At 49.7% G+C, this 27,323-nt stretch overlaps 1 protein-coding gene across 1 annotated transcript; it reads right to left on the reverse strand.

Annotated features, from left to right (window-relative positions):
* Positions 1-412: 412 nt before the first annotated feature.
* ATOH8 (atonal bHLH transcription factor 8) lies at positions 413-24,601 on the reverse strand. The gene is made up of 3 exons (XM_014895200.2): positions 24,155-24,601; positions 10,003-10,194; positions 413-2,069 (listed from the first exon to the last, which is right to left on the reverse strand). The coding sequence occupies exons 1-3, from the start codon at positions 24,584-24,586 to the stop codon at positions 2,064-2,066; spliced, it is 630 nt and encodes a 209-aa protein (XP_014750686.1). The 5' UTR covers positions 24,587-24,601; the 3' UTR covers positions 413-2,063.
* Positions 24,602-27,323: the final 2,722 nt, after the last annotated feature.

Raw genomic sequence — 27,323 nt, forward strand, 5'->3', positions numbered from 1 at the left:
ATGCCCACGGGGTTTCCTGTGTGTACCAGGACAACTGGGGCTGTATCCATTGCTCTTGCTCAAAACCCAGAAGAGAATTGGGAGAATTGCAGCATGGCCATCACAAAACTGACTGTTCTCCCTTTAGGTCATCTTGTGAGGTTGTTTTGTTTTATTTTTCCTACTGCCTTCCATTTCCCTTTTTCTCAGTGTATTCTCTGGCTGGGCCACACACAAAAGGTCCAGTTGCTTGCTGGTTCCTGAAAGCAAATGCACTTTAAACCCAGTCCTTTGACATGAGTGCAAACAGCCCTGGAGCATTTCCCACAGTCAGTGAGCTCAGCCTGTCTCCCCGTTACAAGCTAAAAAGATGGCTTTAATGTATATAATAAAAGACATCGTTAAAAACTGTGCTTTAATAAAGAAATACAAATGACAATCTAAAAATGTATTTTATTGGGCTGCTAATAATGACCAGCGGTAGAGTGGAGGGGGGAGCAATATAAGGAGCTCCTGGGAGGGGGTTTGGACACAGCTGTCCCATGTGTCCCAGAAATCTGGTAGAAGACATCTCGAGCTCACTGGGAGCCAGGGGACTTGGAACTGAGCAGCCTGGCACCCCAGACTCAGACCCTGCTCTGGCAAGCTCAGGCTTTGCACAGCAGCTCCCCAGCTTGGGGCTCACCAGCCAATTGCTCAGCTCAGGAAATAAACAGGCAGGCACTGAGGAGTTCAAGTTTTGTATATTCATGACAGTAAAACAGAGACTATTCCCTCCCCTGCCCAGTGATTCTTGCCTGCCCCATCCCCTCGCCCTCCCCAGTGCCTGGCGATGCCTGGCCAGACCCACACTGGAGTAAGTCAGACACATGAGAACCTGGTTCACACTGAAGTAGCCAGGATGTGAATCTGGCCTCACAAATAATATTTCCCCTTGAGATTAACAAAACTTGTTAATCCTCTTGGTTTGGAAACTCGCGTTTTTTTACTTGAACACAGAGCTCTGTCCCTCCATCATTAGCAGATGTCCTGCATACGAACTGCATTAGCTATAAAGTCTGCTTACTCCAAGCAAATGTTTCTCCATCTCTTCTCTTTTTCTTTTTTTACTTCAATTTGAAGTGAAAGGTACAGTATAGGATTCAAATGCTTTTGCATTACATGGGTTTCTGACCACTTGAAAAACCCCATGGAAAAAACGACTTCACAAACCTGAAACACCGGCTGAATCATTTTGCTGCACTTCTTTCTGCCTGGCTGAACTTTCTTGTGATTTTTTTTCTTTCTCTCTCTGCTTTACATGGCACTTTGCTTTTGCTTGTTTAATTTCATTTCTTTATTAAAAAAAATAAATTCATAGCTCCTGTTTCAGCTCTCACTTCATGTCAGTATTTCTACCCTGTGGATGTGTTGCACAGGCAGGAACATCAGGAAATTGCCCAAAAGGCAGAACTACAGAGTAGCTCAAAGGAAGAAGCAAACCTGAATGCCAAAGCATGGCTTGGTGTTGTCCCAGCTCTTGCCCACACCAAATTCTGGCTCCAGGGTTGCAGGCAGGGAAGTGCAGGCTGAAGAAGTAAGAGTTAACTCACAGAAGGGTACAGAAATTGGGCTTTGTCACCGACAGCTGGCTGGCCTGCTTGCCACGATCTGAATGGCACCTCTGACTTCTCTTTGGCTCAAAGATTTAACATTAAGGCGAAAATAAGACACAGTGTAGAAGCTCCATCAAATCTTTGGCACAACAGCAACAACAACAACAACAACAAAAAATTACTGTACACATGAGCTGAGAGGGTAACATTTCCCAGTTAAGCAAAGGGAAAAGTGCTAAATAAATTGCACGTACTAAAAGGTGGCTGGCTTAACAACAATAAGAAGCATCCCTGTCCTTTTGTTTTTTCTTTTCTTTTCCTTTTTTCCTTTCTGTTCCAGAGATTAAGAAAGTTCCTTGGCCAATCATCATCTCCAGTAGGGGTTTCTGCAAAAAAGCTGCTTTCAGTCTTCATCTGGATCGTGCAACCTTTGCCAAGATCAGATGTAACTCTGGTTGGAAGCTCTTCAGAATCCTCCCTTCCTGGTTTTTACTCCTGGAAAGAGAAAGATGCACCATGAGAACAGTGAACACATGGTGTCCCGGCGGCTCCTTGCACGGACTGTTGCTGACGCACACGAGAGCATCCTTGGGGAATGCTGGCCATGGATCTGCAATTTTTGAGAGTTGGGCTGACAGTGGAACCATCTGTAGGTGCCACAATGGAGGCCAGAGCCTGCACAGAGGAGAGAGACTGGCAGACAGGAAGAGAAAGGCTTGGGGAAGAAAAACAACATAGTAATTTGGTGGTGGGTCTAACTCCTACCGCAAAAAAAATAAAAATCAGAAGTGATGGCAAATACCTGCTATTTTCAGTTCAGGAGCTGATCTCAGAAAGCAAAGGAGTTGCAATTAGATGGGTTTATGCAGTAGGTGGACTTCTATATTTTAGTTGTTGTATTGAGTTTTCTGCAGGCATGGCTGCTCAGTCTGTGGGACACAACAGGTCCCGTGTGTGCCTATGCATCCCCTGTGAGTCACAGCCGTGACAGATTACTTGGGAGTTTACACTGGGCTACAGAATATTATGGCCAGGTCCATAGGAAATTGGTCAACTCCATACCACGGCAGCTTTAGACAAGGAAAATCTCATCTAAACCCCCTTCAGCATTAAAATAAGCCCCACAAATATCCCACAAACAATTGTTAGCATAGCTCAAAACAGAGGAAAATCCTCAGGGCCTGAGGATTTAATGAGATCACATCTCCATTGTCCAAACTGCCTTCATCACGTGGGCTCTAAATCCTCCTTTAAATAACTTCGGAATTAGAAACTTGGAAATGAGATCACGTTTAGCTAGTGCCAGCGTTTCTTGCTTTTTGCCAGTGGGTTTAAGAATCTTTCAGCGTGCAGTACGGCTTCTGAAAGTCCTCTGGACACAGTCACCAATTCCCTGGACAGGTCAGCCATCTTTCTGTCAGTCTTAACAAGGTCAAACTCCTTAAAGCCTGGCCTGAAAAACTTTCTTCTCCAGTTCGTTTTGTTTCTGCACTGCCTCTTCTTTCCCATCACTGGATGTTGTAACATCAGGGTATAAAACACTAGTAACCTACTGGTATTTATTTGATTTATGACTATCATTAGTGCAGCTGCTGTGAGATCAACAATTACAGCTGATCATCTGTTACAAGCTAAGGGACAGTGGAACCTAAAATCCACCTTTTCACCCCCTCCTGTCAAGTGCAGACCCAGGGAAGCTTAGGACTGCCCCAGGACCATCAAGGTTTCTCTTGATAAGAATATTTCACTAAAAGCACCCAGGTCATCCTCCATGCAATAAATGCTGGTATCTGCTGGACCCCAGATTCCTGGAGTTGCCTCTGGGCAATCCTACCTAGTGTTGCTCAGAGAAGATGTAGAAACTATTGCTGTAATTCAAGGCCTTATTTGGGATTTTGAATAAATGAGGTTTAGGTGGAAGAATGATAAACAGCCTTGTGTATTGCCAGTGTTTCTGTTGGGAACCTTCAACAATATGTAATATATATTAATAACCTGAAATAGAAAAGTCAGTTGTTTAATTTGTCCCACATTTACCTATGGAAAGAAAATGTAAAAGAAGGGAAGCAATGACTGCTGTCATTAATATTAAAAGACAGCAGAGAGATCAAAAGCATTTGTGGGTTTGGGGAAGCAGGATGGCTTTAGGAAGAGGAGTCTCAGGTCAGGTCTCTGCTCTGAAGTCTCTGCAATTGGGGAAGATCAGCCATGGGGGGACAAGAGGGAATATGCACAAACCAGGCAAGGGCATTTGTGCTACAGCACAGACAGACACAGGAAATGGAAAGGGGAATGGAGAGATCCCCCAGCAACACGATGGAGATGCTCAGCACACCTCACTGGCACCAGTCCACTGGTCCCCAGGCACTGCCCAATGCTTAGCCATGGGTTATGTTTGGTGGGAACAGGCTCTTTTATTTCCCCCTCCACCCTTTTTCACTCCAGCCAGGAGCTCTGAAGACAGATTTATGAGCCTGGGTCTGCTTTAAACTAATAACATCAGAACTCCCATGGCTCTTGAATTTGACAACTGGCCCAATGACCTTGGTGAGTTTGCAGCATCCCGGAGCATTTCAATCTCTATAAATCAAAGCACTTCTGGAATTGAGTCAGCCTTTGTTCCAGGGCTTCTCCTGTCTCTTCTACTCACATTTTCCTTTTGCTGCAGTTACCCAATATCTGTGGGGTGGATCTTACCCTATTCTTGGCAACACCCTTGCTAAAAAGGTGGTGGACCCTATGCTGGGATCCTGCTCCCACCATGGGAGCAAATCCTTGATTCATCTTTGTGTGCTGTGATGCATGCTGATGCTCCAAAAAAGCAGTCCCCTTAAAGCAAAGGAGCTTTTGGGGTGCTGTGATGCAACAGGGGAGTCCCACATCACGTCCTTTTGTAAGGAAAAGCTTTGGGCCCTGCTCTTTGGGGTACTGATGCTCAATGTCCCAATGGGCCAATGCAGGGTGTGCAGTGCTCTCAGGGATGCCCTTGGGGTAGCTGCTGCTGCCTCCCCTGTCCAGAGCTGGGTGATCTTGCTTGAACTTGTCATGAGCCTTAGCACCCGTGCCCCACCTGCAATCTTTGTTTTAGGCTGCAGGGACACACAAGACACAAATGATAAGCAAATGAATCTCGCTACCCTCTCACTGCCTGGTTTTTAAGCAGGTCCCTGGGTGGGTAATCCTTCAGCCAGCACGCAGCAGGGATAACTCATGGCTGGGCAGAGCCAGGTCCCCTCAGTCCCCCCAGGGATGCTGTCCCATGGCAGACGGACAGATGGACAGGCAGCTGGGAGCAGGTCCCTGCTCTCCTGTGGTCCAGCTCCTCCCTGCAGCCCGCGGAGCTGGCGGCCGTGGGGATCAGACTGGCTGGCTGCCCGCTCTCAACGGCAAGTCCTAGCAGGGAAATGAAGCTATTTTTAAAGAGGAACCTCTGCGAAGTCAAACTGCAGGGAAAGGGAGGTCGAATCACATAATGAGACCCCCTCCTCCCCACACAGGATGGGAAGCCACGAGGAAGAAATGCCATGCAGATCATCAAGGTTTTACTGTGCTGGCTCTGAACGGTTCTGATAATCAATATCAGATGATCAATAACAGCAAGACCCTGCAGCCAGGATCATCTGCACAAACCAGGGGGTGGGAGCTGTGGCTTTATCTCGGGGCTTTGTCTAAATAAATCACGAGTCATGATACAGTGTTATCAAAAAAATATGCTCCAAGCAAATGGTTTCAGTGCTGTACAAATCAAGTCTGCCACTATCATTTCTCTTTTATAATACAAACCCTTAACTTGTTCACTCCTGCAAGTAAATATGCCTGCAGAACGCTCTCCTTTCATTTTTTTTCAGTGGGAATAAGTGTTACCTACAGCAGGAGCTCTGCTTTTAGCAAAGTAGCAATGAGGGGGCATCAAGGCATGGCACAATACCACAATATTTTTTATAATGCAATAATTACATGCATAATGTCAGCCCTTTTAGTGCAGCAGGCTGCAACAAACAGAGAAGCTTTTCATTCCATATATGTTTCTACATCATTTAATTATCTGGGAAAAGATATATATACAGCACATTTTTAATTTTTAATTCCTTGCGTCTGTGCTCATCCACACATACAGGCACAAAAACAAGAAACTAAATTCCAGCCGAAAACTTTTATTGAGCTCCAACTGCTCGCCTGTTATTCATAACCCAGTTTCCTCTCTCACAAAGAGACCTTTCGCATGGTTTTGGTTTTTTTTTTTTAATGTGTGTGTGTGTGTGTTTCTTTTTTTTTTCCTTCTTTTTTTTTTTTTTTTCTTTCCTTCTGCCTCGCTAACAGCTGCTCTCAGTGTTGTATCCTGAGTGATGATGAGGTTCTGAAAGTGTTTTTTTGGAACAGATGGCCAGGAGAGAGCTGGGGAATGTGCCAGCAGCGAGCTGGGGAATGCGCCAAGTCCTGCAGTGACTGAGTACTCCGGGTTCCAGCTCGCGTGCCTTTCCCCTGCCCTCTGCCCCAAGTGGCGCCAGCAGGACTTCCCAGCTCGCGCTCCGAACATCTGGAGTCTGCGACTGCCAGAAGAGCCGGGACGGGGGGGAGGATGAAGCAGAGAGGGAAAAAAAAAAAAAAAAAAAAAAAAAGATTCCCTCACCCATCCCTCCCTGCTGCGGCTGAGCTCCCATGGCCGCGATGTTGCTGCCTAGCACGGGGGCTGATCAAAAGGAACGAGGGGAAGGGAAGAGAAGGAACTTTGCTGTGGGGATTTGGGGTGCTGGGTGTGCTCTCAGGGTGTTTGGATCCTGCTCTGTGTAGGCTGAGTGGCTGTGGTTGTGCTGATTGCTGGGGAAATGAGTTCTGCCCCATACCTTTGGGGCCAGATTCCTGAGGGGCTGGGGGGTCTTGGGGGGCTGTGATGCAGACTCTGCATCCCCTACAAATGTCAGTCTGCAGGGAGAGCCCCCAGCCATGCACCCCACAACCTGATCCTGACCCTGAGCTGCTTTCCTTCCAGAATTCAGCCCTGTGGGGTTTTAAAATCTAGAAAAAAGAGACTGTGGGACGAGCAAGCTGGACCCCAAACACTAAAGAATCCCTGTGAGGCTTTCAGATGACCCCTGGCCACTGAGGATCATGTGCCATGCAGAAACAGGGTACCTTTGGGGTAAGGAAAACTTGGACTTCCCTTTCTTTTGCTGTTGCACCCCCTGTGCTGCTGGAGAATTCTCCTGGCCGGAGCTGAAGGTAGGTCCCCCCTTTTTCCAGGACATCAGTGTGGCCCCAGCAAGACTTGGGGCTCTGCTGAGGGTGTTGCAACCCAGATCTCCTACGTGGTGCAACTCTTGGGTGCACAGTTAAGGACAAGGCTTAGCCCAGTCATTTGTATAACCAAGCAAGAGGCAGCTTTAAAGAATGAAAACTATCATCAGAATTCGCCACCACCACCACCCCCCCACAGTCAGCTTTTTTTCTTCTTTTTTAAGAAAAGGCATCTGAAGCCTCCTTTGTTGCTTATAAATGAGATGTCCCATCACCAAACACCCTCAGTCAAGTCTCAGCTGTAAGAACTAAAATCACCTTATAACTGTAGTTAGGACAGAGAAGGGGATTTTCTTTTTCTAGTCAACTTCGAAAGACTAAAGCCAACTTTTCTAATTAACAAAATGGGAACAGAAAGAGGGGATAAAGCCACTCAGTAAATTTCCTATTGCAACAGCAAAATCTGAGCAACAACCTAATGTTAGGGACACAGGATAATTCGCCCCCAAAAACAAAGCAAAAAAGCAATGCACAATCCAGCAAATGCAACATCTGGAGTCCCTGCCTGCCAAAACAAACTCCAACCAGCTACTTTTTTGTGTGAAAAGCTCACGGTGCCACAGCACATCGCAACCAGAGAGCTGAGAGAGTGAGAGAGGCAGACACACAATAAAATGGAGATGACAGGAGATAAGGGTGTTGTGGACCTAATGTGGAGCTCAAGGAGCGGAGGTCTGTGCTCAGGATCGCTGCGATTTTTTTAAGAGAGTGTATAAAAGGAAACTTCAAAAAACAATAACAAAATAACAACCACCCCAAAGTCGATAATTCAGAGGAACTGCTCAGTGAGTAGTGGTTTCAGAGACCTGATTAAAACCACACAGAGCTCACAAAAACGTGCCGATTCCAACATTAATGAGGGCGCGGCGATTTCGGGCCAAGCCATTGTATCCTCATCCAGCCGCCCGTGTGAGACCCCCCAGGAGAGACATCCCTTCACACCACCTGACAGCCAGAGCTTGGATGGTCGCTGCACAGCCATCCCGGATCTGTAATTTCCCTCTGACAACAGCCTTTTCCTCCCTTGTGCTCACAATTTGCTTGGCTCAAGGAGGAAGGTCCTCCCAACCCAGGCTTTGCATCCTCACTCCTATCTACTGGGAATTACCAGAGTTACTGAGTGGTACCTGCTGGTTTTGGCTTCAGCAGCAGCTGGATGTGCTCTTGCCATCACCTGAGCAAATACTGCTGGAAAGAAAACTGTACTTGTCATCCACAAACTAACCTAAACTTGCAGCGGAACTGTAATTTCCAGCAAGAAAAGCAAGGCAGAGCAGGGATTAAGACCCCACCTTGGGTACCAAGCCTGGCTTTCTCTTCTGAGAGGGCTTTTGGAGAAGGGTTAGAGTGGGTGCCCTTCAAGAACGTGGAGAAAAGGCAGATTTTCTCCTGATGATGCTGTTTCTGTGGGAGGTGCCCTGCTAGAATTGCATTGATCAGGCACTCTCGATGGGCTCGGGACTTTTCTCCACACATCCGTTCTGGAGAGAACTTTAGAGAGCAAACACCGTAAATGGAAGGCTTTCAATTCTTAATTTATTTTTTTAATTAAGGATGAGCCCAGCCCTAACCCTCAGATGTGAACACTCTGGGATTTGGAACCATTTAAAATCTGGTTCCTTGTTTTCTGTCTTTAAGCCTGCATTGGTTTACATATGCCAAGACAATGAGTCTCAGCCCACTGGGCACCCAAAGGCTGAAGAGCAGCCCAGAAATGTGCAAGCCCCATGAAGGATGCTCATTCTCTTCTTTCTCTCCATTTTGACTTTGGGAGGGGACCCAAGACCTAACTAGCAATCTGCTAAAGCCTCACAAAGGATGCTCATCCTCTTCTTGACCTGGAGAGGGATCCCAAGACCCAACCAGCAACCAGAAAAACTGAAGCCCCAGAAATGCTGCTTTTCTTCTCCCCCATCTTAACTTGGAGAGGAGATATGAGAACCAACTCTCACCTTGCCCCAGGGTTGGCAGCACCACTTCAGTGTCCCTGGGACACCACTGCCTGTGGCACTACAGACCCCAGAGTGAACTCCCAATTTTGGGCTGTGCCCAGGAGCTGCCCCACACCTCCCAGTGCCAGGCAGTGCTGTCAGCTGTGGGCCAGCAGTGCCGTGTCTCTGCCTGGCACCGCTGCTCCGTGGGCATAAATACAGCCCGTGACAGCCAGAGGAAGCAACAGGGAGTGTGCTATTGTGTTTATTTATAAACTGGACTGCTGCAGGATGATTTGTTGGGCTAAAGAGGAGGAAAAGTGAGGAAACCTGCCCGAATCAGAGGCAGATCTTAACAACATCGGGAAAGGAGCTTGCTCCCCAGCTTAGCTGCCCATTCATCCATTAAAATCCTGCTGATTTATTATCCCGCCTGACAAGCAAGCTCAGAGAGCAGGGGGAAGTTCAATTCAAGTTTACAAAACTCTTTTTGTCATAAAAGCCTGAACAAAGACATCAATCACTCCTTTAATTCACCCATGTCACTCTCTGAGAGGAAAACTGGCAGAACGCTCTGCTTCCTCCTCCCGCCGCTTGACGATGATTTCACCTAATTGGTTCAGTGTTAAGTAACCTAAAGGAATGCAAGGCATAATTAGATTTAACGTTGTTTCCTCAAGATACCCACATGTCCTTCAGGTCATACATCTTACTAATGTGTTTATACATACAATGTCTCCATTAGCTACCTTTTTTTTGTTGTCGGGTGATTTTTCTCTGAGATAAGTGTTAGATTAAACAAAACAGAAAACACAGGCGGGCGACAGTGTTTTACAGGCTCCGAAAGGCAACTCAAGGTTGGTTTGGTTTAACAAGTAACAGTCCCAAGATGATTCTTAATAGGATCACGCTCGTGTTGAAACACACGATGGGCGACTAACGAGGAAGAGCTTGGCGCGGAGGACGGGGAGGAGAGAAAAGCTTTTGATTAGGGAGGAATGTGGTTATTACAAGATCAGATGGATGAAGGAGAAAAAGAGAGGGAGAGAGAGAGAGAGAGAGAGAGGAGAGGGATTAAAAAATCAAGCAAATTTCACAAGGTTCAGAAAGGAAGGAAACCACTTTGGATTTTTTTTTTCCTCTCCCTTTTGTAACTTTTACCATTATTTAGGGGGTGAGTTGGGGGAGAGGCTGTAACATACCTTCCTTTTTTTAGATCTTCCTTCTGCTTGTAAGGTCCTAGTGCACTGCTCCACGCATTCAGAGAAGCTCATGTTACTGTGGTCAGCGCTGTAATCCAGGTCTGCTAGTCTGGCCAGGGAAAGGATATAGTTACAGGCTATTCTCAAGATGGCCAGTTTGGACAACTTTTGACCATAAGAATAGCAGGGAACCTAGAAAGGGTAACAGGGAAAAAGAAATAATTAAAAATTAGGCCAGATAAACAAAATATCTTGCTTGAAGCATGACAAAACGACTGTGAGTTATTTTTTTAGCGGTTTTAACATAAATAGAAACTCTAGTGATAAAATGCCATATGGTCCCAACAGGTTTTTAAGAAGAACTCCCCCGCTGATCTCCATGGGGATGAAAGCAGCATGAAGCCTCTTGATTTCAGCAGGGCAGTTCTGCTTAAAATGTGATGGCAGGATACAGCCCGGGACATCTGCCTGCTGCTCAGTTCACTTCTTGGAGGCCCTCTTTCTTAGAAACCTGCATCCCCATGCCTCCCAGCAACTTGTCTGGAGTAACTGACTCCCCACAATTAGCTCCCATGTCATCACAGGTCTTGCAGAATAAGGCAATAAGAAGGTACGAGCAACTGTATCACAAGCTGGGTTTTTGTGCTCAAACAACAACTGTGACTTTCAGCCCATGCCCATAAAAAAACATGATGATGTTGAGTAGCAAAACCTTGAGGAGTCAGTAATTTCTACCTGCTTGAACACTCCATCATGGTACCACACCCCACAGAAGAGACCAAAACAGAGCCTGGTTCAGGGAGCTGGGTGTATCTCATGCAATTTATTTCTTCACCCTTAAAGATTTCTACTGTAACGTGAAACATTTGAACAATTTAAACTAAGCTGAATGTGTCTCAGTAACTGAGCAGTATACGGCTCCTGCTGCAGAAGGGTGGGTTGCTTTTCAATCATGATCCAGCAAAACACTACATCTACACTCGATTTTTGGCATACAACTTTAATATGTCCAGTTTAAAGAGAGGCTTTCTGAGTTTGATAGGCTTGGGCACCTCATTTTCTAGTTTGCAAAGTTGCTGAAGGTCACTCAGCCTTTAAGGCACAAGAGTCTGTTGCCTGTGGGAAACTGAAGCTGTGCATTCATCTGAAATCCATCCGAGCCCCTCAGGTTGTCTGACCACCTGTCAAAGTTTTCACAGTAATCTATCACTGGAACACCTCAATGTTTCTCTACCACCTGCCTCCACACCAGTCTCCAGCCTCCACACCCCTCTAGGGTGTCACACTCAGCTTAGGGCTGGAGATTTTTATTTCCTCTTGCCATGCTCATGCCTCAGCTTCTCTCTCCTCCACAGGGTCACAAAGATGGGATCACCCCCGGAATGCTCTCCCTGACTTTACAGAGGCAAAACGGGTTCAGCCCCTCCACAAACCCCACAGCAGCCACACACAGATGCCAAAGGAGGAGCAGAACAGCTCAGGCTTATATAGGATTTCCCCAAATGTTCTGCCAGGCTCCAGCTACCGTCACCTCCATCACTTCAGCTACATGTGCCATCCCTGTATTTAACAACCCATGACAGATCTTTTCTGTCCATGAAGTTGGTCTGCTAAGCTGAACCCCTGTTGATTTTGAGCAGCCACAACATCTTTTTGCAAAGTGTTCTCTCCAGTCTATATAATTTTTTGCTTGTTTTGAACTTGGCTCCTACTGTCTGCCCTTGAGATACTACAGTTCTGTATTAGAAGAGAGGACAACAGATATTTATTCACCTCATAACAGGAGGTGACGTATGTTTTTAGTTCACCATCATCTTTTCAGCCTCCTTTCCAAAATAAAAAGATTAATCCTCCTTAGCAGACAGTTCTATGGAAGTCATATCTTTGATGACCCTTGCTGCTCTTTCCTGAACCTTTCCCAGTCCCTTTGGAGCTGAGATGATCAGAACAACATAGAGTGTTCATGTTGTGGGTGCATATATCTAAGGGATGCTTATATTCTCTGTTTTGTTTAATACTCCTTTCTTCCTAACTCCTGATTGGATTTGTGACTGCCGCCAGACATTGACCTGAGATTTTCCTTGAACCATCTAGAGAAATCCCAAGGTCTCCCTTCTCTGAAATAATGGTCAGCTCAGGGTCTGTCACTTCATATGAGGACTCTGGTATGTTTTTTTCCATATGCATCACTTCACTTTATCTGTGTGGTATTTATTTCAACTGCCATATGATTACCTCATCACTCAGAGTCATGAACTTCAGCACAGCTTGCACAGTCACAATTTCAGGTAGTGGGACCTGACATTCCCTGTTTAAAGCAGAGCTGAGCTCAGAGTCAGAACCTGGTTTGTGCACTCATGATGTTGTTCCCTGCAGGAACTGGCCCTTTTTCCTTATCCACCATTCCCTGCCTGTACATTGATCACTAATCCACACTTCCATCAAAGCTATTTGGTTCCTTCTTTCCTAGGGAAGACCTCTGCCATAGTGCTTATGGAAATCCAAACTAATTGCTTGGATCACCCTTACCCACGAGCACAAGGATTTTAGTACTGCTGATCCTATGGGCCGTGTCTTGTACAATACACAGAATCCTTTAGGCTGGAAAACACCCCTCCTAAGGACATGGACTCCAACCATAAACCAGCAGTGCCAAGGCCACCACTAAACCATATCCCTAAGCAACACACCTACACATTTTCTGAACACTTCCATGGATGGTGGCTCCACCACCTCCCTGGGCAGCCTTTTCCAATGTTTGACCACCCTTTCAGTGAAGGTATTTTTCTAATATCCAATCTAAACGTCCCCTGGCACAACTTGAGGCCACTTCCTCTTGTCCTATCACTTGTTACCTGCGAGAAGAGACCAAATCCCACCTGGCTGTCCCCTCCTGTCACGGAGTTGTGCAGAGCCAGAAGGCCCCCTCAAGCCTCCTTTTCTCAGGCTGAGTCCCCCAGCCCCTCAGCTGCTCCTCCTCACACTTGTGCTCTAGACCAGCTCTGCTGCCCTTCTCTGGACATGCTGCAGCACCTCAATGTCCTTGTTGTAGAGAGGGACCCAAAACTGAACACAGGATTGGAGGTGTGATATGGCTGAGGTGCCTCTCCAGAAACCAGCCATAAAACTGCAAATGATCTTTTTTTTTATGCACACCATCTACTACTGATACCCCTGAGAATACAAGGAATCACAGAATAGCTTGGGTTGGGAGGGACCTTTAAAGGTCACCTAGTCCAAATTCCCCTCGCAATGAGCCGGGACATCGCAGAGAATCTGTTTAAGAGCCCCTTTCTGTCTTACAAAACCTCTCTCTAAATCCCTTTCTTTCCTTTTTCTTGCCAGCATCATGCACCCAGCAATGCCCCTGCCCTCAGTACCTGGTCCCCAGATGCAATGAGCTGAGTTATTTTGAAAGCAAGAGCTTCAGGCACCAGAAACACCCAAGTCTCTTTCGACGCCAACGCAACAAAAGCAGCAGAGACCCCAGATCAAACGGCATCAGGAAAGAACAAAGCAAGATGGAAACTAAAATGGAAGGATTCAGTGAAATGTGGGAGTAATTTCAGAATTAGAGCAAGAAGGAAGTTAAATCGAGTGGAAGGAAAATAGACCATGAAATCCTTGAGGCTGATGCACAGACGCTGTCCAGTTACAACACAAGAAGGCAGGCTAATGTCTCTTTTCCTCATCTGTTTTGCTCTTTCTTTTGTGTTTTGGGATTTTTTTTTTTTAAAGGAAACAAGAAGAAACAAAACAAAACCCAAACTGTTTTGTAGGACGTGTTTGCTACAAAAGGCACGGAAGATCTCAGTGCTAACACAGCTGACAAAGCCCTCAACTAGGATTACACAGCACTTCTACCACATTACTGCAGCAGAGTCCAAACTGGAACTGCCCCACATGCCATGGGAAGAGGTTCACCTTGAGGTGTTCAGATAGTTCAGATACTCTGTGATGGGTGCGGGGCACCAACATTAAGAGATAAGAGGTTTTTTTGCCATGGTAACAGTGTTAGAAAAACTTTTTCACAGGAACCCTCCCTGTCTTGGCTCAGCTCCTGCCATTTTAATGTTTCCTTTTGAATTAAACATGGGAAATTAAGAGAGGAATGAGCCACTTAGTTCAGATCCAGAGTCAAAACTTCCCCAAGTATGTCTGTGTGCAACTTTGGTATTATCTCTTCTTTAAATAAAGTCAACAGGAAAGAGGGGACAGATTTGTACAAACTGCAAGAAAAGGTGTCAATGACACACCTGGATGCCAAGAAATCTTCAAAATCCAACTTAAAACAGAGAGGGTTTTAGAGGTGGGAAAACACCTGAGGCTGGTGTGGCCCTGCAGGTGTAACTCTCCCAGCTCCCACAGAGCCTCCACACAGACCTTCGGCAGGCACTAACGTGAGCAGGGATCTGTCATGCTCCTGGCAAGGACCAAACCCTTTCCTTCTGTCACCTTCTTGCTCCTCATGCCTGAACTGAACAGATTTCAGTGCTTTAATGGGGCAGCTGTGAGCTGAGCAGGTCCATACAGAGCCAGGCTCGAGTTCCTGTGCAGTTAATGAAAATATTTCCCTTATCTGACCTCACCAGAGTCTCTGCAGAGCAGCAGCACAGCTCACCATCTTGCCTGCAATATTTGCAATGATTAAAAGGAATTAGGAAGGAACTTCAACTGAAATTTCACACCAATCCTGAGGAATGCAGCTATCTGCTAGAAAGGCAAGGACACCGGCACCATCCTCGGCTTTGGGACACCAGCACAGAGTGAGCTGGGACCAGCAGGAACCAGAGCTCCAGTCAGAGGATGTTTGTTAGTCGTGTCTGCAAAGGGCTCTGCAGAGTCTCATGGGTCTTATCAGTGATCCCCAGGCTGGCAGGAGTTGAAGCAAGGTAAGATGAACACTCCTGGGACATATTCCCGTGCAGAAGAGCACTTTGGCAGGGAAAGAGAACGGGATGTGACATAACAGGCCTTTTCTATCCTTGACGTCTAAGATTCAGAGGCAGTGCCCTTGGAAAACCAGAGATGCTCCCTTTGAAGTCTGTGGGAAGTCTGCTGTGCTTGACCTGCAGCCAGCCCTCTCGAGGAAGGCAGGGATCCACTGCAGCTCCCTGGAGTGTCACTGTCACCCACCAAAGACACGGGCTGGCAGCTGGTTCTGACATGGCACAGCAGAGGAGGCTGCAGGATGAGGCTGGGGAACAACCAGAGATGGGCACAACTATCACCCTGCCATCTGAGGGTACAGGGTCTGTTCACCGTGATGGGTCTGCAGGGAACAACCAGGAGCATCCCATGCACTTTAGGAGCATTAAGCCAGTTCACATCATTGAGCTTCTGTCTTTATCAATAAGATACCACTTCCATAAACACCCTCTGGATCTGTGCAGATAGCATCTGTAAAACCAAGTCTGCTTTTACACTGAATGAAAATGCTGAGGTAAAGAAGGGTGTTGAGTGCTGGGGGTCCAGATGTCTCTGCTACTGTGCTCAAAATGTGATTTAGCAGCAAAGACGTGCACAGATCCCCTCCACAGGAAGGTCATACAGGGCAGAATTGGGCCCCCTGGGCACAGCAGGGAAGATGGGGCAGCTCTAAGGCAGTGCTTGTGATGCAGCATAAGCCAAGCCCTCCTGACAGCTAGTTCAACATGCCATAGTAAGCTGCTGAATCTACCTGTCTGCTAGTTCATCTGGTTTATTTTTATGCTGGGAGTCAAAACACATCAGGGCCCCTCTCCTTGCCCCCCTCCCTCAGGAAAACATTTGGCTGCCTCTCCCCTGCATCCCAACACGCAGCCCAGCAGCGCTGTCTCATTGTTTGTGCTGTGCTTCCTGCCAAAAATATTTCCAGAGGTTCATATAAATGTCTAGTACTTAACAGTTCTGGCTTTTGTACATCCCTTTCTAACCCAGGGTGAGTCAGACACTTCCTGGGGCTAAGACACCTTGGGGAAACAGTGGCAGGGTGGGGCAGCAGGACTGACAGTGTCCCTTGCTTGTTGGCCTGAGCACAGGGGGAAGAGGGGAAGCCCCTCGTTCATGATCTCAAATTATCTCCAGGCTGGCATCTGTGGAGCTACAGTGGATGTGTGGATGATGCCTCATCCCTGGAAGGATGCTTCATCCCAAGGCCAAGTTGGATATGACTTTGAGTAACCTGGGCTAGTGGAAGGTGTCCCTGCCCATGGCAGTGGGGTTGGAACTAGACGATCTTTAAGGTCACTTCCAACCCAAACCATTCTGTGATTCTTGCTTAACAAGCTGATGGCCATGCCCAGAAGATCATTGCCTGCTTTAAAGATGTGTTAAATTGCAGACTGTTTTTGGGAAGGGTTTGGAGCCAGCCTTTTTCCCTTTCCACCTAGTTCTGGGGGGAAAGTGATCACATATGGGTCCTTTTGCTTCTTGCAGGACTCATGTGATGACTTGGTTGGTGTGTTCAGGTTCACCAGCAAGGTGACTTGGCTTCCCTACCTTGTTCTCAACAGCTGCAGGCTCTAAGCCCTTCTAATATTCCAGGTGGGACAACAATGACTTATACAGCAGGAAAAGCCTGCAAGTATTCCTGGGACATCCTTTCACAGTCCTGCAGATCCCTTCAGATTTAATTCCCAAATACCCCTCCTGCTGCTGCCCACAGCACAGCAGCAATCAGGATCCACTGATGGCTTCTCTGTGCCACTGGTGCTCACTACACTGACTGGACCTTTGGGGCAGCACCCTTGGGTTTGACCCCAGCAAGGCCAGATCCCACAGTGTGGATACCTGGCATGGCTCTGAGGGGACTGCTTCTGGAAAAGGGCCCCCCAGAATCACAGAATAGTCTGAGTTAAAAAGGAACTTTAAAGGTCATCTAGTCCAGCCCCCTGCAGTGTACAGGGACATTTTAACTAGATCAGGTTGCTCAGAGACCTGTCTAGCCTGACCTTGAATGTTTCTAGGGATGGGTTATGTATCACCTCTCTGAGCAACCTGTGCCAGTGTTTCACAAGCCTCATTGCAAAAACTTTCTTCCTTATACCTAAATCTAACCTAGTCTAAATCTACCCTCTTTTATTTTAAAACCATTATGCCTTGTCCCATGACAACAGGGTGTACTAAACAGTTTGTCCTCTTTTTTTCTTATAGTCCTCCTGTAAGGAGAAGGGGTGAGGGGGCTGAAAAAATCTCCCCAAACCTTCTCTTCTCCAGGCTGAACAATCCAAACTCAGCTTGGTGGCCTCCTCTGTGCTTGCTCCAACAGATCCACATCTTTCCTGTGCTGAGGATCCCAGAGCTGGATGCAGCACTGCAGGTGGAGCCTCACCAGAGCAGAGCAGAAGAATCACCTCCCCTGACCATCTGTGGTGTCACAGTGTCAGATGTTCCACAGAGCTCTATTCCAGCCAGCGATGGGCAGCTATTCCATGCCATAAGTCTGACTTTTGCTTCTCTGCCACCAGAATGTAGTGACAGAAAAGGGGCAGCCCTGTGCTAGCAGTGCAATCCTAGCAGTTTGAAAGAAAACCTCACCCCTGCCTCACCACAGGGAGCAAATTTCTCAGCCCAGGCCCAAACCCAGCTGAAAAATGCCAACAGGAACAAAAAGCAGCCCTGCTCAGGCACAGAGGAGCCCCAGTCCTGACCGAGGTGCCTTTGCCTCTTGGGTCCAGGCTGTCAAACCCAGCTCCTGGTTCCCTCCCAGCTCCTGGCTCCCCCATCGCTCACATTACAAAAACATGAGTTCACTCCTTGGAGTGAATGAATTGGCTTCCTCCAAACAAAACCTAGGTGTGGTGCTGGGTGAGTTCACCCCGGGAATCTCTTCCAAATGGCAGTCTGGTTCATGCTGCCCCAGCCCTGGCTCCACTCCATTTTGGACAGTCCTCCTGCACTTCCCACAGATGTGTTGTATCCCCAAAGCCTCCTGCACATCCTCAGGGCACACAACATACCCCCTCAGTATCACGCCTGAATAATATCACATCACTGGGCTGCAGCAAAAGTCTTGCTTTATTGCTGGCTCTTTGAACCACTTCCCAAAATAATTAGACAGATAATAACTGGGATTATCAGAGGAGAAATCCCAGGGCTACTGGGCACAAAAATCTCCCCTGAAAGGGGCTACATTCCAGCACTATAGTGGGGAAACACGTTTTTGGGTGCTAGTTTAGTAGTGGCCATCTGCATCTCTGAGGTGCAATGGATCCAAAACCTCTGGTAAAGAGGAGAGCAAGCTCCACTGGAGATAATGGCATTACCCCAGCTTGGCCCTGGTGACTCTTCAGTCACCAGCCACTGCTGGACACCACAGGGTTTTCCCCTCCCTTGCTATCACTGCTGAGCCCCAGGAGCTGTCATGAGCCTGTGGCAGCTGCACAGGAGCACAACCTCCCACAGCACACATGTGGCTCTGCTTGCATCCCTGCATGGCACAGGGGACAGTGCAAACCAGCACCAGGATGGGATATATTGCTTGGGGAATACACATGGCACAGACCAAAGGAGATGCAGGCTGGGAACAAAGAGCCTGGGGAGCTCTGCTGCAAAGTATTGAAAAGTGTCCCACCTCCCCACTGCAGCCCGGAAAGGAATTTGACAGTGGATTAAGGCAGGGAGCAGAGGCTGGATTCAAAACTTGATGGAGAAAAGCAGATTCTTTTCTCCAATTTCAGTGGGAGCCATAAGAAAACACAGAGGTTAACTCAGGGTGGCTGCAGTAGGCAGAGCAAATACCTCCCGACAGGAGCAGGATTTGTAGCAAAGGATAAAATCAGCTAGACAGCAGCCAAGGGAGCAAAAAAGCCCTGTTCTTGGTGACACACAGTCATTGTTTTCAGGATTTTTGTCCTTTTGTCTGGTTTCTCCCTTATTTTCTTTCCTCCTGTGTTGCTTCAGGCCAGTATTTGGTCATCTTCTTTAGCTGTTAAGCCACAGGGCTGCCCCACTCTGTGCTCTAAATATCCACCAGCATCACTTGGGACTGGCAGCAGCCATGGAGATGCTCTGGTTAACACTGGGCTGTTCAATGACAACACACAGTGGCAGCACTGCACCCTGTGTCTGGAAGATGCTCCTGCTCTCCTGAAGTCCAGCTGCACCTCTCCAACAGCCAAACCTTCCCAGCCAGCCTTCACCCTCAGAGAGCTCAATGGGTGGTTTGTCTTCAGGAGCTGGGTTTTCAGGCATCTTAGGGTTTCCTGCTGGTGGGATCCCAGAGGGATGCATCACTGGGAATAGGGCTGGGAGATGTCAGCAGGTGACTGAGGATAGCTCTCAGCCTCCCCACCACACAGAAAGGACACGTCAGCGACACTGGTGACATGCAGAGGTGACAAACCACAGCCGCCCTTGGGATGACACAAAGAGGGCGAGCACGGAGTGACACATCCACAGAACAGCCTCAGCCTCCGCTGGCTTGTGGCAAAGGCACTGCTCAAGCCACAGCTCCTGCCTCCATTTACTGCCTGGTTTGTCCCTTCAAACCTCTGCAGACAGTGTGTCCTCACAGCCACAAAACCTCCTCCTGTAGCCTTGAGGCTTCTGCTCCTGATATCCCACCATGCTCCCAACGGGAGCAAGCAGGGTCTTTTCTGCACTGATTTAACAAGCCACAGCAGCCATGTGCATGCCGGCAGCAAGAAGTGAAAGGATGCTAGTGTGTGGGGGGAAAACCTCCATTCCAGCAGCTAAAAAGCCCTATAAAACCCTAAAGTATCTCCAGAACCCACATCAGTGCAGAAAGCAAGGCTGTCAGCTGCCGAGGCAGAGAATGTCCTGGCAACGCAGTGGTGAAAAGATTTAGAAAAACGCCAATACACTTCAAGGCAAGATAAATGTCTGTGGACACATTTGCTCCCAGCACAGTCTCCAGCTCACTGTGGCTCGATGCATCACTTTCTTCAGGAGGAGCTGGACAGCAGTGCTCCAGAGAGAAACCAGATGTGCAAGCCCAAGCAAGCTCCAGATCAGGAAGGCTGCTGTGGTTGTCTCCATCCATCGAGGGAGAGTTTGCTGCCACCTTAGGGTCTGTCAGCACAGCTGAGGAGCTCGATCCAGCTCTTGGGAATACAACATACTGGTTTGCTTGGCTGTCTATGCAGTCTCATGGTGAAGGGCACAATTCCCTTCTGGCCAAGGCCTCCAGCAGAAAACCTGGTGGCTAAGGCCGTACTGTAATAAACATTACAATGGTTCAGTTTCACAGTTGGGATTTGTTGCCAATAGGAATTTGCAGACAAAAAAAAAGAGACAGAATTGTGCTGCATGGAGAACAGCTGCTTTGAAGATAGGCAATGTTGTTGTTAAAATCTTGTCTCCTCCAGACAGTTGCACCACTTCATGAATTTGAACATCCACCAGCAAAAGGCCTGGCAGGAGTCTTCACATGGAGGACAAGATGACCTCAGGTCCTTGAGAGCTCAGTGCTGTGTCTCTGTCTGCACCAGAGATGTTTGGGTTCACTGCCCACCCACCATGGCAGGGAGAGGAAGATGAAAAGGATGGAAGTGACAACCCACCATGTCACATGTGGAGGGTCCTGCAGCAGCCAGGGCAGTGCAAGAACTCACTGACCAGCACCTGCCAGGGCATTTGAGGGCAGGAGACCAGTGCTCCAGACAGGAGCTGCCCAGGCACAGGGACAGGAGCAGCCCCCAGGGTTGCAGAACACCAGAAAGGCAGCAGCAGAGGGACAGCCAAGTGCAGCAGAAATATCTCACCACCTCAAAGTGTTTCAGAGCAGGTCAGTGTTTTCCAAGGAGAACTACACTGTTTGCCTCAGGAGTCTGCTGTCAGTGGAAGGATCACTTGGACAAATGATACTTGGGAGACTAAGGGGGAGAAATCTCTTCCAGACTTAACAGCTGAAGGTACCAAGGCCAGGAGGAAGGAGCTGTTTCTCAGGAGCATCTGCTCTTCAGTGCTATGGCCATATGGCAAAGGCAGCTCAGTACAGAGAGGGAGAGAAATCCTTGTTCCTGGTGGCTGCGACACCAAGGGGTGAATGCAATGGCAGTGACACGTCTCTCCCAACAGCAGGCAGCTTCCCAGAGCTGGCAGCTGCCTGCCTACCTCCCACCTCTGAGGAGGCAAGCTGGGGACAGCTCAGTCCTCAGAGACATGGCTGGGTTAGCCTCTCCTTGTGTGAAACAACTGTGTTTGGCTCTTCCTCCACCAAGGGCTGGGAGAAAAAAAAAGAACCCACACCCCTTCCTGCCATCTGGAGAGTTAGTCGACACAAGCCAAAACATGTGTGCCATATGTACACAGCTGTGGACGCCGCTGTCAGCCCATCTGCCCAGAGTGCTGCGTGCCAGTTGCCTGCCCTCGGGTGGGCTGCTGAGACAGGGAGAGTGTCCTGCAGAGAGGCATGACTTCCCTTTCCTCCTCCTCCTCAGCAAGCATGGACGGGCTCCCTACAGTGTGGCTGTGGTGGGTCTGATCCTGCAAGCAATGGGGTTTTATCTCACATGTGCCAGTGAGGATGGGTTTCTCCAGCCAGGGACAGGGACGACACCTGTGTGGGTGCTGGGTACAGTGGCAGAGCAAGGCTCAGCTCTACATCCAGCACCTGACCCCCACCCAGGGTCGGCTGTGTGCAAGCAGGGCACAATCCCCTGCTCCTCGCCCGCCTGTCTGTGGGGACGTATCAGTTTCAGTGCCTCAGGAAAAGCCTCCCAGCTGCTTAAGAGCCTGATATGTGATGACAAGGAGGGGACGGAGGACTAACCAAGGAACGGGAAGAAAAGGGAGAGAGCAGACAGCACACGGAGATTGCCTCTCGCAAGGGGCTGAAGGCCCTCTGTATGCCCTGGCACGTGGAAAGACAGAGTCGGCTCAAGGCAAGAGAAAACCTCCCTAGTGCAGGTACCTCCACCAGGGCATCTCCACACGCCTGCCTCCCACCCGCTGGCCAAGGTGTGACAGAAAGCAACCCACTGTCTCCTGATCCGAGCTGCACCCCAGAAACCCCTCGGCTGTCCCCGCTGCCATGACGTGAGTGACAAGGCAGCGCCGTGCGTGTGAGCAATGAAGCTGACTGTCACCTGATGTCACGGACGGCACCAGGCACGCCGCTGGCAGCCCAACAAGAAATGAATACAAATGTCATCCAATGATGGTCGGGACAGCCAGCCCACCCCTCAGCAAATTGCTAGGAAAACCTCGCGGCAAACATTTCCCAGAGAATGATTTCTTTCTCTCTGCACAGTGAACACAGCTCTGCCAGTATGCTCTTGTGTGACCCTAGAGACTGGCTTTCATGGGAAGAGAGGACAGCAACTTGTTCTCCAGGCTCTTTGGGCTCCCAGCTGAGCCCATGGCTGAAGTGATTTATAGAGGCAGGGCCAAGGCCAGGAATCTGAGGCTTTTCAAGAGTTGCCCATTTCCCAAAAGAGTGCAGCTTTAATTTGTTGCCTGCCTGACTTCTGCTTGAGGCTCAGCCTAGAACAAGATTGCCAGTGATTTGGGAAATCACTGCTACTTCCCCTTGCGGTTTTGGTGGTGTAGATGTCTGTCCATGGAGAATTAGACTGACACTTCCAGGCGTGTTACACACAGTCGCCGAACAACCGAAATATGGAAGCAGCTTACAGAAACAAAATATATCAAGTTTGGAGTTTGCATCTACAAGGGGTGGCCTCTCAGCACCGGGGGACAGCACCCAGCATACACTGGGTTACTGGGATTATAACAGGAGCAGTCAGATTCCACCACTGCACAGCGATCAAAAATGCTCTAATTTAACTGCTCACCAGTGATTCTCTGACATACAGCCCTAGTTCCCAGCCCCTGAAATCTGCTTGCAGAAGTAGATGATAGGAAAGGATTAATTCTTAGGGTGCTACCCAAGAAACAGCAGCCATTGAGAAAGGCAGCACGCTGAAGATAGGAATAAGCACATTTCCTCAAAGCAGGAGAGAGGATTGAGTCCTAAAGCGAGCACACCTGGGGAATGGCTCAGATTAGTAATGTCCAGAAGACGGTAGGGAAAAACCTGCTGTGTGAGCTCCGCAGCAAGCAGAGCATGCTGCTCCCACCAGGCTGAGGGACCATCCCGGGAGAGGTGATGCTTAGCACCTCTCACAGTCAGACTCATCTGCAGCTAACAGCCCTCTGAGCCCTGTGCATCTCCTCCTTCCTGCACACCTGGAACAGTCCCATCAGCATTTAACAGAAAGGCAGAAAAGCCAGCACAGCTGGCTGCACAACGTGACAGCACATCTTTGTCTATCACTGCACACAGTGCCTACATGCAGAGGGGGCTGCGTACAGGGGCCAGGCCACTGACTTCTCCTTGTGCAGAAAATACAAGAGCCTTGCAGCTTCTCTGGATCTCTCCTCATCCTGGGGAGGTGATGCAAGAATTTTGGTAAAATCTTTCATTTACCTTTCAAAAGTGCCCCCCTGACAGTGTGAACACGTCTATTATCTTTTACAGACAACTATGAGAATTTTCAAGTCCTCTCAGCAAGAAAGCCCAGCACCAGACACACTTCAAACACACTCTACAGTGAAAATCATGGGAATCTAACTGGCAGAGGACCACAGCTCAGCTTGGCTATCCCTAGCACACAGGGCATACAGAAAGTTTCAGAGGCTGCTCTAAGAACCCCAAGGACCCTGAGGGGTCAGGCACCCTGCACCAAAGTCAAGAGGAGCACAGCGCTGCCCAAATTCCCGGTGAACCCTTTGAGATCTGGACAGCTGGCAAGTACACGTGCTCTTGGTACAGGAGCATCACCCCAGCTCCCAGCTTGACTAAGTGCCTCTCTACACACTCTGTTCTCACCCGGAGGGATTCCTCGGGTTTGTTTTATTTTTCGCTCTCTACACCACTCTCCCTCCGGGGAAAAAAAAAAACCAACACGTCCAAAACTTTCTAACAGCAAGCAAATTAAAAGCCCTTATTTATTTATCTTGAGTGTTAGCACAGTTCTAGGGTTGGTACTTCCAGGCATTTTGAACCGACTTCCCCTCCTGTCAGGCGGCCACTCGGCTCCTGCCCTTCACCTCCCCTGGCCCCGGGGCGCGGGGGTCCCAGCGCACCCTCCATCCCCGCGGGGTCCCGCCGGGCAGAGCACGGCCCGGGCTGGCGAGGCGCTGCCCGGTGCCCCCCGGGGCGGCGGGCGGAGCGGCCGGCGGTGCCCGGGCGGACGGCAGGTACCTGCTTGCGCAGCGCCTCGAAGGCGGCGCTGATGGTGTGGACGCGGGTCCTCTCCCGGGCGTTGGCCAGCAGCCGCCGCGTCTGCTGCAGCGCTTTGATCTCCGGCGAGACGCCGGACGCCTCGCCCGGCCGCGGGCGCGGGGAAGCGGCGGGCGGCGGCGGCGGGGCGGCGGGGAAGGCGCTGGCGGCGGCGGCGGGGCCGAGCGCGGCGCTGCGCGGCTCCCAGGCGGGCGGCGGGGCGGCGGCGGCGGCGGCGGCGGGGGGCGGCGCGGGGGGCGCACGGAGCGCGGTCCGCCGCCCGCTCAGCACTTTGAGCTCCACGCGGAAACTTTTGCAGCCGCCGTGCTTGCGCCGCAGCCGCCGCAGCCCGCCGAGCTCGGCGGGGCACAGGCGCGGCCAGGGCTCGCCCTCGGCCAGCGGCGCGCTCCGCATGGCGCGGGGCGCTGCGCGGCGAAGCTCAGCCGCGGCCGCTCCGCCGCTGCGCTGCTCCCGATGCTGCTGCCGCTGCTGCTGCTGCTGCCGCCGCCCCGCTGCCGCCCATCTGCGCCCGCCCTGCCGCGGCGGGCAGCGGAGCCCCGGCTCCGTCCGTCCGTCCTGCGAGCCGTGCGCCCGGCCGCAGCTCCCCGCAGCTCCCCGCAGCCTGCCTCCCGCCGCCGGCAGCCGGCCGCCGCGCAGATGAGCGGCTTTAAAGAAACAGGAAGGCTGGCCCTTTTTTTTTTTTTTTTTTTTTTTTTCTTCCCAAAACAGCTGTGCTGCCAATCTCCTTTGTTCATCCCCCCCCACCCCCCCTTCCCTTCCCTCCCCTCCCACCCCACTCCCACTTTCTTCTTTAATCTCGCTCTTCCATGCGATGGAAGAGAAATCCTGCCCCCCGGAGACTTGCCGCGACCCACCGTGTGCGCTTCCCCCCCCAGCCCCCTGCCTTGCTTCCCCAGGGAAATCTGTGATTTGCCTTGGTTCCCAACGCACTTCATCCCGCTTCTCCTCCCTTATCACTGGTTTTCCGCATCAAGACCCTCATCTGCGAGGCATGGGGTGCCCCTGACCGAAAGTGCCTGAGAGCACAGCCGGCACCCCGGCGGGATGGGAGACTGGGGGAGCTCCGGCACTTCTCATACATCCCTCCCGTCGCTTTCGGAATCCTTCAGTCGCTGCTCCGCCACCGACTCCGACCCGCTAGGAAGAATTATTCCGCAGCAACAGTCTGCCCTGTTTTTCATGGGACTAACAAGGGAGCACGCGTGGGTAACTGCTACCAGATTTGGGCTGCCTTCTGCTGGCAGCCCAAAACCCCCAACTCCCCTCAGCCTCGGGGGAATCAGGGCCAGGGGTCTCTGCAGAGTGGGCAGACACGGTGTGAGGGAGGTGCAGTTCACAGTCAGAGCTGGGAATAAACTGCATTTTTCAGGATTGTAGGAAAATTTTGGGGTTGAAGGAGCATCAAGAGATCCTTTGTAAGTTTAAAAAGTATCTCCGTTATTTAGGCACCTGGCTTTTCAAGCCGTCTAAACCCCTTAGATATTGAGTTGTGCTGAGAATCAATGGGATGCAAGCTGTGAGATGCTTGAATTCATAGCAGTGAAAGGGATGTTGATTCCTTACCCTCCTCCTCCTCTTCCCATGGAATGTCAGCCTAGCAGCCATCAGCACTATGTGGGGTGAGGAGAAGGAGCTTCTATTGACCTCGTGTAGGTCCGTGATGCAAGACAAGCTCTGCCTGATGACTCATTTCCTCTTGCTACTGTGGCCAGGCAGCCCCAGAACAGACATTGCAAGGGTTTCTGCACGAGGAGAAAGCAGAGGTTGTGGAGAAAGTACTGGAGAAGATGTGCTGAGTCCTGGTTCAGCACCGTATCTGTGACAGCGGTGCTGCCTCCTCCATTACATCCCCTGTCCCAAGTGCCACTGTGGTTTTATTTTCCTTTGCAGAAGGACTTTAGGTGAGTCAGTTGAACTCACAACTGCCTGACTTCCCAGTGTGGGTAGCATCACTCCTCTGCCTTGTGGTAGTGCTGGCAAACCGCCTTGATATCCTCAGCTAGAGCCTGTGAATTATTGCTGCTAATGCTAGGGCATGCCTTAATGACTATTTTCTCCATCTTTCATACTTGTTCCTCTAACTCTCAAAGTTGAGAGCCAGCAAAGGGATTTTCAGTTGACGATGTTTCTTCCAAGCATCCCAGTGACTGGCAGTAGCACCAGCTCCTCCAGCAGGCTCTGTCTTCAGTGGGAGCCTCTGTTAAACATTTGGTGGCTCTTCTCATCAGACGAGGACCTTGGCCCAAAACTGCAGTCTCAGCCATTAAATTCTGCCTCCCTAAAATCCCCTTGCTCTTCCAGCTTGAATCCGTGACCCAAATCCATTTGGGCACTAAAGAGATGAAGGCCATTAAAACCAAAGGCATTTGCAGCCATTTATACCTTTTTTTTTTTTTTTGTCATTTTGCCCCTAAGGCATGTTTATCCTCTCAGTGCTGGTTATGTAGCTGCTCCCTTGGCGGTCGCTGCGTTACGTAGTGCTTCCAAGAAGAAACCTAAACCTGAGTGTCCCTAGTCACATAACCGCCTGTCAGACCTTCCCCTTCTCTCCTTTTAGTATCCTTGTGGTCACGGGTGTCACAGGAGGGCCGGGGTGGCCCAGCTCAGGGCTGAGTCACGATGGGCTTCGTCCCTCTGCGTGACGCACGGAGTGGAGCACACAGCCCATCCCTGTCTGTGCCCTGCTCACAGAGGGTACAGCAGTGACAGCTGCCAGCCACAGAGCACACAAACCTGCTCCCACTGTGCTCACCTTCCTTTGCTTCCATCGTTAAAGCAGGGTAAGCTGGGTGGGGACTCTGTCACCATCCAGTTGGGTTGCTCCTGTTTGCCTTGACAGAGATTGAAATTGAAACTTGCTTGGGACTAGACTGAAGGGAGAAAGATTGAAACTGCAGTGAAAGAGTTCATGCAACCTCTTCTACCAGTTTAAGTTGTTTAGATGAAGGTTAACTCTTTCAATTGAGCAAAGATGAATTTCCTGAAGAGCAAACCCATTCCTTCAGTACATGCCATGGGAGCCCCAGAGCTACTGATGTGCCTTCCACATGCAATGAAGATGGGCAGTGATGCCTGAGCTCACACCTGGCCTTTAGAAAGCAAAGCATTGTGGCTGTGCTGGCATTGAAAT

Source organism: Sturnus vulgaris, chromosome 4, assembly GCF_052056855.1.
Source record: "Sturnus vulgaris isolate bStuVul1 chromosome 4, bStuVul1.hap1, whole genome shotgun sequence".
NCBI lineage: Eukaryota > Metazoa > Chordata > Aves > Passeriformes > Sturnidae > Sturnus > Sturnus vulgaris.

What these genes read in the sequence shown, in the direction of transcription:
- ATOH8 (XM_014895200.2), bottom strand. Translation starts at nt 24,586, where the DNA reads ATGCGGAGCGCGCCGCTGGCCGAGGGCGAGCCCTGGCCGCGCCTGTGC. An exon ending in TCGAGGCGCTGCGCAAGCAG is followed by an intron (nt 10,195 to 24,154) that starts GTACCTGCCGTC and finishes TACCCTTTCTAG; the next exon opens with GTTCCCTGCTATTCTTATGG.